Source organism: Thamnophis elegans, chromosome 9 (assembly GCF_009769535.1).
Source record: "Thamnophis elegans isolate rThaEle1 chromosome 9, rThaEle1.pri, whole genome shotgun sequence".
NCBI lineage: Eukaryota > Metazoa > Chordata > Lepidosauria > Squamata > Colubridae > Thamnophis > Thamnophis elegans.
In genome coordinates this window covers 8,706,467-8,718,649 of record NC_045549.1, presented here as the reverse complement: position 1 = coordinate 8,718,649, position 12,183 = coordinate 8,706,467, and the positions used below count along the sequence as shown (strand labels likewise).

General features: G+C 42.6%; 1 protein-coding gene across 1 annotated transcript in view; it reads right to left on the bottom strand.

Moving 5' to 3' along the window:
- The window catches only part of FRAS1 (Fraser extracellular matrix complex subunit 1), a 224,195-nt gene that overhangs the window by 72,352 nt on the left and 139,660 nt on the right, over positions 1–12,183 (bottom strand). The window contains exons 38-43 of the mRNA XM_032224319.1: positions 11,528–11,647; positions 9,153–9,332; positions 8,707–8,831; positions 6,435–6,575; positions 3,148–3,375; positions 479–592 (exon numbers count right to left, since the gene is read on the bottom strand). Of these exons, the coding sequence (XP_032080210.1) occupies positions 479–592; positions 3,148–3,375; positions 6,435–6,575; positions 8,707–8,831; positions 9,153–9,332; positions 11,528–11,647 (908 nt within the window). The remainder of the gene's footprint in view (positions 1–478; positions 593–3,147; positions 3,376–6,434; positions 6,576–8,706; positions 8,832–9,152; positions 9,333–11,527; positions 11,648–12,183) is intronic.

The window sequence follows — 12,183 nt, the reverse complement described above, 5'->3', positions numbered from 1 at the left end:
CTAACCCTAACCCTAAACCTAACCCTAACCCTAAACCTAACCCTAAACCTAACCCTAAACCTAAGCCTAAACCTAAGCCTAAAACAAACCCCTAAACCTAATCCTAACCCTTACCTAAATTGAAGTCGGCTTTCTGCTGCGGCGCCGTTTTAAAGCGCCCTTCTGTTGCCACGCTGTTGTCCGGCGGTGATGACGTGCGGTGATGATGTCGCGGCTTTAGCGCCGCGATTTTATCACCGCGATTTTGACGAGCGCGGTTTTGTCGTGCTACGATCTTTTGTGTGTGTGTGTGTGTGGTCAATGGTAGCCAGGAATATTTATTTATGCTGTGGTCCCAGAGAAGTGATGACAAAACCTTTGGGCCTTGCATGTCAAATATTCAGAAAAATGCTGGTTCTTTGGATATATATATATATTTTTGCAAGTTAAAAAGGGGAGAGTCGATACTTTTGAAACGAATCAGACAGAAAAAACTCACCTTGCCATTCATATATTCCAACCACTGAAGACCTAAGTTAGTGACAACTCTTGGAGTCCCATCATCCACAGGGAGAATTTCTACTCTGAACCACTGAGGCACAGCGGTCACAATCTGCAAAAAAAAAAAAAAACCAACCCAACATATATATTCAGAACATTTGTTTCTGCAACGGTATAGAATTTACCATACTGGACAAAAAGCCCTTTTGTTCTTTTGCCAATCACCTCCACTCGACCGATTAGATCCCACAGATTAGGCCTCCTCCGAATTCCATCCGCCGGCCAGTGTCAACTGGCGACTACCCGGAGGAGAGCCTTCTCTGTGGCTGCTCCGACCCTCTGGAACGAACTCCCCGTGGAGATTCGCACCCTCACCACCCTCCAGGCCTTCCGCAAAGCCCTTAAAACCTGGCTGTTCCGACAGGCCTGGGGCTAAAGAACCGTTGCCCCCGTCTCGAATTGGTATGACTGCTGTGTGTTTTAAACCATGTATTGTTTTGTGTCGTTTTTAATTTTGTCTGTATCCCCCCCTTCCCTGGGTTGAGTTGTGAGCCGCCCTGAGTCCCCTTCGGGGGAAAAGGGCAGCATATAAATAAAATCAACATTCAACAACATTCAACATTTTGTGTCTCTATGTCAAGCCATTCAAAACAGGGTTTCAAAATATACAAATGGGTTTTCATTTCTCTTAAGTTATCTAATATGTCAGGCAGCTGCTTAAAGAAAATATGGAACCCGGGGATTTAAAAGCACAATGACTATATGTGTATACTTTTTTGTTCTATTTTTTTTTTTTAAAGAAGGAGGAAGATATACGTTAAAATTAAATATGCATACTGAAAAGGAATTATAAATACCATCAACATAAAACATGGAGCTTGCTCAGAAGCTGAAATACACCAAGTAAATGAGATGAAGAGTGGGAAGTAGAGGAGAGAGATAAGGGAAGGAGAGAGGGATAGGAGAGAGGGCAAGGGAGGGAAGAGGAGGAGAGAAAGGAGGAGTGGAAAGGGGAGAGAGGAGAAAGAGAGAGGAAGGGGAAGTAGAGAGGAGAAGGATGACAGAGGGAAGAAAGGAGGTAAGGAGGAAGAGAGAGGGAGAAGAAAGTGATGGATAAGGTACAAATATGGTGTATGGAGAGCAGAAGAACCAATAATTGTTTTTGGGAGTTGATGGTAAGATGAATTGATGTAAACATTTAATAATACAATATGATGTTGGCTATGTAATAGTATACTGTACATGTGATTATATGTTATGAAAATGAAAAAATAAAAAACTAATATCTATCTATCTATCTATCTATCTATCTATCTATCTATCTATCTATCTATCTATCTATCTATCTATCTATCTATCTGGAGGAGATAAGGAGGAGACCTGTGGCTTAATGGCTAAGACGTTTGCCTAAGATGCAATACAGCACAGGTTCGAATCCCAGTAAGGGTATGGCTAGCTGATAAGAGCTAAATAGCTTGAAATAGATCTATACTAGTCTCTATTTATTTATCAGCACAAATTAAAAAAACAACACACACACACACACACACACACAAACAAACAAATAAATAAAAATAAATACGGAACCTATCTGCAATTTTATCAGGCCCAAAACCCAAGAGAAACATGGGATGCTTCTTCCAAGTAGATTTCCTATAATGCCAGTTTGGTCTAATGGTTAAGGCATCAGGTTAGAAACCAGGAGATGGTGAGTTCTAATCTTGCCTTATGAGCGCCAGCTGGATGATTATGGGCCAGTTACTCACTCTCTCTCTCTCGGTCCAACCCACCTCACAGGATTGTTGTGGGAAAAATAGGAGGAGGAGGAGGAAGGAGTATTAGATTTGTTCGTCTTCTTGAGTTGCTTATAAAAGTAATAAAGATGGGAAAACAGGATAGGTTAGGATAGAACAAAGCAGAGTAGAAGAATGGATCGATGTGAGAAGAAAAGAGACTACCGGTAATACATTTATGTGATGTAGAGCAGAACAGAACAGAAGAATGGATAGCTATGAGAAAGAGAATAATAGATTTATGTGATGTAGAGCAGAGCAGAACAACACAGAACAGAAGAATGGATAGATGTGAGAAGAAAAGAGAATAATAGCTATATGTGATATAGAGCAGAGCAGAATAGAACAACACAGAACAGAAGAATGGAAAGATGTGAGAAGAAAGGAGAATAATAGATATATGTGATGCCGAGCAGAGCACAGCGGAGCAGAGCAAAACAAGAAAATATTGCCAGACTAAAGCATTCTGTCATCCATACAACCATATTCTCAGAAAACTATTAGGAAGGGGCTGTCTTCACCCTCTTTTTCTCACCCAAACTATTTCAACTGAGCTGCCTTGTATTCCTCTAGAATCCCGCCCCTCTTCATCTCCTAGGGACGCAAATTAGTAAATCCCATCACATATTTACAGATATAAAAGACTGAGCCATAGTAATTTACTACAAGAGCTGGCTTATGACCTCTCCTTGGTCTCTTTTCCACTGCAGATCCATGTCAGGGAACAAAAGCCTTAATTGACTTGTTATCTTTCTGCACGCAACGGCTAGATAGAGAGAAAACTAAGGATGGAATTCTTGGCTTACTATCCGAATGGCCACAAGCCCGTGAAAGTCAATTCGGGCGCAGAGACTTTTGGCTTCCCTCCACTGACCTCTTTCCCCTCCTTTGCCACCACAAAAAAGGGATTGGTCCCATCGGAAACGGTGAAAGTGAAACGGTCTTCTAAAAAATTGCTTCCGTCGTGACTGTAACTGATTCGGTTCTGGAAGACGTCCTCCATGGAGAAGGCATGGGCCTGCTGGTAATGGTGGCCATCGTGGGTGCGCTCCAGCTGTCCATGGCGTGGGGGCTGCACAATGCTAAAGGTAACAGACTTGGCCTGCATACGGAACAAAATGTGTGAGGAGAAAACGAGAGGTCACGTCACACTATGATAGTTAATTGACAGATTCCTAAAGATTCAGGAGATGGTCTGGTAAACTATTAGCTTTAAGGTTCTCCAGTGTCCGGAAAGCAATTCTTCTAGAAACGTCTAGAACAGGAGTGTCAAATTCGCAGCCTGCGGGCCGGATGAGTCACGCATAACATTAAGCTGGCCATGCCCACCCTGGCCAGGTCCCCCCAAGGTCAAACACAACCCTGATGCGGCCATCAATGAAATTGCGTTTTGACACCCCTGATCCAGAGGTGGTATTAAGCGGGTTCTGACGAGTTCCGGATAACCGGTAGTGGAAATTTTGAGTAGTTTGGAGAACCGGTAAAGGCCACCTCTGGCTGGCCCCACCCCCATCTATTCTCTGACTCCTGAGTCCCAGCTGATCAGGAGGAAATGGGGATTTTGCAGTAACCTTCCCCTGCCATACCCACCAAGTCATGCCCACAAAGCCACGCCCACAGAACCGGTAGTAAAAAAAATCTGAGTCCCATCACTGCCCTGATCTAAGTCATGGCATCAGTTCTATAGAGCCGAGGTGGCGCAGTAGTTAGGGTGCAGTACTGCAGGCCACTTCAGCTGACTGTTATCTGCAGTTCAGCGGTTCTAATCTCAGCGGCTCAAGGTTGACTCAGCCTTCCATCCTTCCGAGGTGGGTGAAATGAGGACCCAGACTGTGGGGGCGATATGCTGACTCTGTAAACCGCTTAGAGAGGGCTGAAAGCCCTATGAAGCGGTATATAAGTCTAACTGCTATTGCTATTGCTAGTTCTGTCATGGCGTCTCTGCAGGCAAAACCTAGATCTTATCACATCCAGTTCTCCGTAGCCTCCAGTTCTTCCATTTTCCACGCACGAGGAATTTATGAAACTCAGCACTTGAGGAGGTGCAGTTACTGCCTCAGATGTCTCCGAATAAGAATTTGATAATTTCATGGAGGTTTAATCTCTGAAAGGTCTATTAGTTCTGCCAACTAGACAGAACCTCCTAGCCCAGAGGTAGCATATCTCAGAATATTAGCTCAGCAGAGAGAAAGTGTTTATTTATTCATGAATATGTGCAGCTTCCTTCTCTTTATCCCTATTTTAAATGGTTTATGATGATAACAAAATTACAGGAAAATAATATAGCCATAGCGTAGTGATAAAGCTTTGAGATTAGCACGGGTTGTAGTTGTTCCTGAACGAGGATTCCCAAGAGCTTGAAGCAAACTCCTTGTCCTGACAAAAAACCCTTTTATTAACTGACTGTGAATTCTGCTCATTCACATCCAGCAAAGTCTTTCAAGGGAGGATTTACAGCCACAGACCTTATCTGACTTGGAGAGCTGCCAGGCTGATATCTGCAGAACTTGGCAAGGAGTCTCGGAGAGTCACGAACCAATGAAGCAAGCTAATTGTCTCCTGCAAACTCCACTCCCCTTTCGCTCCTCTTTTATTTCCTCTGGGAGGGGCTGTTCATCTTCCACCTGTGGCCTTACTCCCAACTCACCCCCTGTTCTTTAGCTGTTCCCTTCATCTGGCAATTCTGTGCATGCGCACACTGGGAACAAGCTCCAGCTGTTCTTCTGCCTCATTGATCTCCGACTCTGAAGGCAGCTGATAACTGTCAGACGGCCTTGGCCCCAGAGGTGGTATTCTGCTGGTTCGCACCAGTTCTGGCAAACCGGTAGTGGTGGCGATGCGAGGTTCTGCCCACCCACCCAGACATCATCATGGACCTTCTGCGCATGCCCAGATATGTCACGCTTGAGCTAAGTGAGCACGCAGGCGTACATGCTCCAGCTATCAAACTGGTAGTGAAGATAATAGGATACCATTACTGCCTAGCCCCCTCTCTGCCTCCGACGCAGAGCCCTCATCAGAGCCTTCCTCAGACCCCAGGACTCCTGGCCCATGTTCCTCCCCAACCTCCTCACTGTCCGGATCTGCTACCAGCTCTACTGGCCACTGGCAGGCCACAAAAGATAGTCCACCCTCAGCCATGGAAGCACTTTGGGTGACTTTGGGGCAGCCCAAAGTACCTCACATTTTACTTGTTGCCAAAAACAGAAAGATGGACGTGGAGGGCCCAACTCTCACCAATGAACCTTGCCTCATGTTCCTGGATGAAAAAGAGAATGCAGGTTGCCCTCTACTTACAGCAGTTCATTTAGCAAACGTTCAAAGTTGCAACGGCACCGAAAATGATTATGACTGTTTTTCACACTTAACAACCACTGCAGCAGCTCTCAGGATCACGTGATCAAAATTCAGATGCTTGGCAATTGGTTGATATTTATAATGGTTGCGGTGTCCCCATTTGCTTCTGACTTTTGACAAACAAAAGTCAGTGGGCAAGCCAGAACCATGGTTTGTGAAAACCTGGTTACTAGCCACTGCAGTGATTCACTTAGCAACTGTGGCAAGAAAGATCGTCAAATGGGGCAAAACGCACTTAACAAATGTCTCGCTTAACGACAGAAATGTTGGGTTTAGTTGTGATCGTAAGTCAAGCACTATCTATATAGGGCATGTACGCAGAGCCACGGGGGCGCAGTGGTTAGAGTGCAGTACTGCAGGCTACTTCTGCTGACTGCCGGCTGCCTGCAATTTGGCAATTCGAATCTCACCAGGCTCAAGGTTGACTCAGCCTTCCCTCCTTCCGAGGTGGGTAAAATGAGGACCCAAATTGTTGGGGACAAGAGGCTGACTCTGTAAATCGCTTAGTGAGGGCTGTAAAACACTGTGAAGTGGTATATAAGTCTAAATGTTATTGCTATATGATTGTCTACTTCTAGATCAGGGGCAGACAATTATGGCCCCTTTCCCACCTGTGGACTTCAACTCCCAGAATTCCTGAGCCAACATAGTTGGCTCAGGGATTCTGGGAGTTGAAGTCCACTGTCCATAGGCAGGAAAGGCCCATTCCTGTTCTAAGGGAACATGGCATTGGATGGAAACTACAATTTCCTTCCAAAGTCCTTCAGGGAAGAAGAAGAACTCAAAGAGGACGCCTTTCTTCACCTCTGTGTCCGCGTCGGTGGCTTTGAGATCAAATTCCGTGATGGTTTTCCTCACGCCTTCCTGCACAGTCATACCCGCGGCCAGCACCACCGGCAAAGAATCGTCAACAGGGTTAATGGTGATTTCAAAATTCTGGGTCACCTGTGGGCAGAAAGAACGGGATCCTGAACAAAGCTATTCTTTAAAAAAAAAAGAGCTTTATTTTTATTTTTCCATCACCACTTTCACATCATTAATCTTACAGTGGGTGCAGTCTTTGTGTCATCCTATATAACAGTTACATCATTTTTAGTCTATTTTTATGTTTACATTTACATTTCAATTACCATTTAATTCAGCTCCTCTCCTCTAATTCTACCTTTCCCCCACCCCAAATTATTCAATTTTCTGTTTCTTTTTGTCTATATTCATTTTCTGTCTACTGATAAAAACATTCTCATATTTTATAATACTCTGATTCTTCCTTCTCTTTGATTGCCAACATTAATCTGTTCATTTCTGCACAATCTAATATTTCTTTAATTACCTCTCCTTCTGAAAGAATTTTTTTTTTACAACTTGGTGCAAATACAATTCTAGCTGCAGTTATTACATGAATAATGAAATATACATTTTCTTTACTATATTTCTCTGGTAAAATACCTAACAAAAACAGTTCTGGCTTTAAATCAATATAACGCTGTATCGCCCAAAACTTGAGAGAGAATTTTTACAAGATGTTTTTATAGATGGCATTTAGATCCTAAAAAATTAGCATGTATGTATCCGAACTTACAACCTAAATGTTGGAGATGTGACTGTGTTGATGCTACGTATTATCATATATGGTGGACTTGTAAAAAGGTCAAAGCATTTTGGATAAAAATATGGTGGATTATGCAAAATATTCTTAAAAAGAGGATAAAGTTTACTCCTCAGTTATTCTTGCTAGGTGTAATTACTGACTGTAATAGAGACTAATTTGATTTTGAACTTAACAACGGCAGCAAGACTGTTGGTGGCGCAATTACTGGAAGAAGGAAGATTTGCCTACTATTCAAGAATGGACGTTAAAAGTAACAAACTTAGCAGAGATGGGTAAAATATCATCATACGTCAAGGATCATTCAGATGAGAAATACAAGCTGGAATGGAGAAGATGGATTGACTACATTCAAAATAAATATGGGACTAAAAAACTCCAGATAGCTTATGATTGAATTAGCAAGGAATGTTACAACTTGTTTAAAGTTAGCTTTACAAAAGGGGAGTTAGAGTACAAGCGAGGGATGATGCTAAAGTTAGTTAATTTATTTTAGAATAAAATAATTTGCTCTGTATTTGCCCTGTATTTGCTCTGGGAGGTTGGGGGGTGGGAGGGTGGGAGGGGATGTGGGGTCAGGGGGGGAAGGTATATATTTGTAAAACTCTTTAAAACTTTCAAATATATATATATATATATTGGGTTTCTGTCTGGATGGTCTCTTGTGACGAGCCGATAGACAGAGAATGGAAGCAGTAAGCTTCCTCTCATATTTGGGCATACCAGGGGTTGTGACACTAAATACATACCTATTTCCCTGGCTCAGCTGATAAAGGAGGAGAACCTTGTGGCTTAGTGGTTAACACATCTGCCTAATATGTAATGCAGCCCAGGTTCGAATCCCAGTAAGGATATGGCTAGCTGATGAGAGCTAAATAGCTTGAAATAGATCTATACTAGTCTCCCTTTATTTATTTATCAGCACAAATACAACACAAATGTAACAAAGGCAACAGTAAAAATATTGCGTTTCTGTCTGGATGGTCTCTTGTGACGAGCCGATAGACAGAGAATGGAAGCAGTAAGCTTCCTCCCATATTTGGGCATACCAGGGGTTGTGACACTAAATACATACATACATACATACATACATACATACATACATACGTGTGTTGCATTTGTATATATGTATTTGTATATATGTATTTGTATGTATGTATGTATGTATGTATATATGTATATGTGTATTAGATTTTTTATATATGTGTTTTATATATGTGTTTTATATATGTGTGTATGTATGTATGTATGTATGTATGTATGTATGTATGTGTATATATATATATATATATATATATATATATATATATATATATATATATATATATATATATATATATATATATATATATATATACTGTATCATCCTGATATTGCTGTATCATCCTTTCCAACCACAAGCTATTCTTCCTTTCCACAGGCAAAAAAAGGAACCATTTTTGGGTGGGAAACTAATAGTAGTTGACTGACCTCCTGACGGCCATCCGAAACGGTGAAAGTGAATATGTCAGCGTGTTCTTCCGCCTCGCTTGTATGGATGTAGTGGAGGCTGTGGGAGATAAGGTCTTCTTGTTGGAAGGAACTAATCCTTCTGCCTAGAAAACAGGAGCAGAAGAATTGACCTGGTGCTCTCAAATTCCAAGCGTTTCTTCCGGCTCAAATAATTCCATCCCTGGAACCTTCCAAACTTGCTTCCAGAAATTCTCCCTTGGGATACTTCGAAATGTGTCCAGCAGCCATATTTATCCCTTCATTTATTAATACCGTCAGACTTTAAACAAAAGGAGGCACTCCAGACCTCCTGACTTCTATCGCTAAATAAATCAGCACGATTCCCTGCGGAATTTCTCCAGGGATTCCGCAAAACAGGAGCCTTTGTCCTCACTTCTCTCCAAAACCAGTAAATATTTGCCAACCTGGAAACGCCGTGTGCTCCAAGTGTCCCAGCTGGGGCTGTTTAATAATCCTGTAGAGGAGATCACTGGATTCTCCACCCTGCTTCTTGGCTGACAGCTCCAAAGGGGTGATTTTTTTCACCGAGTTTTCGTCCAGGGATAGCCCAGTGTTGACAGTGACGGACAAAGGCAATGGGTCCCCTGGGTGAAGTGGAAGTAAGAGGAAACATACAGAGTCAGATCCTAGATCCGTCTTCTTTGTCACAGGGTGGACAAGTAGATGGATTTAGGAGGTTCACAAGTGCCAATGGGAGGATTAAAGCACATTTCAGTACTTATTGTCTATGATTTAAGACGAACTGAGTATAACAGAAAAACAGAGTTGAAAGATAGGTCTCCTATCAAGCAGGAGATCCCATGCCATTGCAGACAAATAGTTGTCCAATCTCTTCCTGAGAACCTCCAGTGTTGGGGCATTCACAACCTCTGGAGGCAACTTGTTCCACTGGTTAATTGCTCTCCCTGTTAGGAAATTTCTCCTTAGTTCTAGGTTGCTTCTCTCCTTGATTAATTCCCATCCATTGTTTCTTGTCTCGCCTTCTGGTGTTTTGGAGAACAGGTTGGTAGCCACTGATGACCCAACCCTCTGTGAACTTTGGAGAACATTTCAAAACTATCCACTTAGCTACTACTTCTACAACTATTAGCAGTGAATTTCGTAGTTTAACTTAGCGCTGCATGAAAAATTATTTCCTTCCATTGGTATTGAATCTCTCTACGTTTAGTTTCAACAACTAGCCTCAAGTTCTAACAAAGCCAACAAAATACAACTCCCTCTGTGTTATTTATGTTACACTTAAGGTTTATACATCATTTTCTCGTCCATTTTTGTTGTAAGCCAAAGAGCTCCCACTGAGGTCATCATTCCTTATAAGGCAGCCATTCTAGTCCCTTTATTATTTAATCATCCTGTTTTGAACGTTCCCAGTTCTATAACATCCCTCTTAAGATGCGTCAATGAGAATTGTACATAGTGTCTAAAAGTGCAGTCTTGCCATATATTAGTGTTGTGGCCCAGCAGGAGTCATTGAAGCTGCAAACAGACTCCGATAGCGAAGGACCCTATGAGTCGGCTCTGGAAGATGTGGAGGACCCTGGACAGGGTTCAGACTCCGAACAGGGACCAGAGAGGCTGGTTGGCCACCAGGAGGCGCCTGAGGCATGAAGCAGCAGTGAAAGCCAAAGGGAGTTTGTCCCTGACGTCAGGCCCTGGAGCAGTGGGAGGAGCTAAGGGAGTTGGTCCTGGATGCCAGGCAAAGACGGGCAGATAAGCACCGGCAGCAATTACGGAGACATAGAAGATAATCAGGCCCAGGTGGTTGTGATTAGGCTCTTCCCAAGAGAGTATATAAGAAGAGACTTTGGGAGGAGACCTTTTGCAGGACACAACCGTTATACTAAAGCTGGAGAAGCTCTTGTGTGTATTTCTTATCTGTGGAAGCTTGGGTTGCTGCCAAAGTCTTGTCTGTATGCTAATTACTGTGAATAAATTGGCTAACAGTCATCTTGTGTCGGTGTGACTCACCGTATGGAGAGGGGGTCAGAACACATTTGTAACACTGAAGACAACAGGAATACACACAGTGCTCAAGTTACAACTGAAGTTCGAAGTTATAACTTACAACCTGAACACTAGAAGTCAACATTTTTGGCAAAAACATCACAGATTGCCCTCATGAACCATAGAAGCAAACGGCCATAAATAAATTTCTCTCTCTTGCTACAAAGTTAAACTCAATGTTTTATTTCACAAGCATAATTTAAAGAGACCCTTTCCAGGCGAAAAATAACAAAGAGAGCAAACGGAACTTTAATGCAAACGAAGCTTGTATTAAAAGCATTTTTCAAAAAATAATTGGGGCACATTATTATTATTATTTTTGGCTAGAGAATCGATTTTAGGTGAGTACTTTAACCGGTTAATTAAGCTCTAATTTTCAAGTAATGTAGTTTTCAAATGCGATCAATTTTTCAGGAAAGCCAGAACGAGGGTGGATTTCGGTTGACTCCTCCTTTAACACCTCAAGAGGATATTCCCCTGAAATACAATATAAACCTAATTCTATGACAAATTATATTGTGGTGAACCGTGAATTGTAATATTGGAATATCAATCTGTACCATTCAGGAGGCAGAAACTAAGATTCTCAACAGTTTCAAACCTCTATTATTCCAGTGCTAATAATGTGCAGCCCCCTAAATTGTCTTCGTAATTGATTCTAACCACCCGACTTCACAGCTGCAGGCTTTTCCAGAATTTCCTTGCTTGTAGCTAATTAAGGCCTTCCTCTGTCTTGCTAAAGGAAGGCAAAGCTGTGATACGATGGTTGACTTACCTGTTACGTTAATTGAAAACTTCAAGTCTGCCATTCTGGTTCCCTCTCCATCTGCCACATCAAAAACAAAGAAAAATGTCCCAACTGCTTCTCCTTTCTCATGGCTGTATTGGACTTGTCCTGTTAGAAGGAAGTCAGAAAGGGAGGGGAGGGGAAATAGAATACTTAAGAACATCTGCAAGCTATCTTGTGCTAATTGTGTTTTTCTGAAGTATATAACCAAGTTCTCTGTGAGATGGTAAATTCATCCAGAGAGGCTGGCGTTGATGGTCCCTCGCAGAATCTTCTTTTGATGCTGTCCTTCTACAAATCTATTTGGCTATTTAACATATGTTGTGGCCCGCCAGCAATTAGCACAGCTGGTGGCAGATTAGGTCAGTGAGGAGGTTGGGGAGGAACATGGGCCAGTCCTGGAGTCTGGGGAAGGCTCTAATGAGGGCTCTGCGTCGGAGGCAGAGAGGGGGCCAGGGCCGTCTGACAGTTATCAGCTGCCTTCGGAGTCGGACATCAGTGGGGCAGAAGAACAGCTGGAGCCTATTCCTGATGTGCGCATGCGCAGAGCTGCCAGGAGAAAGGAACAGCTAAGGAACAAGGGCTGACTTGGGAGTAAAGGCACAGGTGGACGGTGAATGGCCCCTCCCATAGGGAATAAAAAG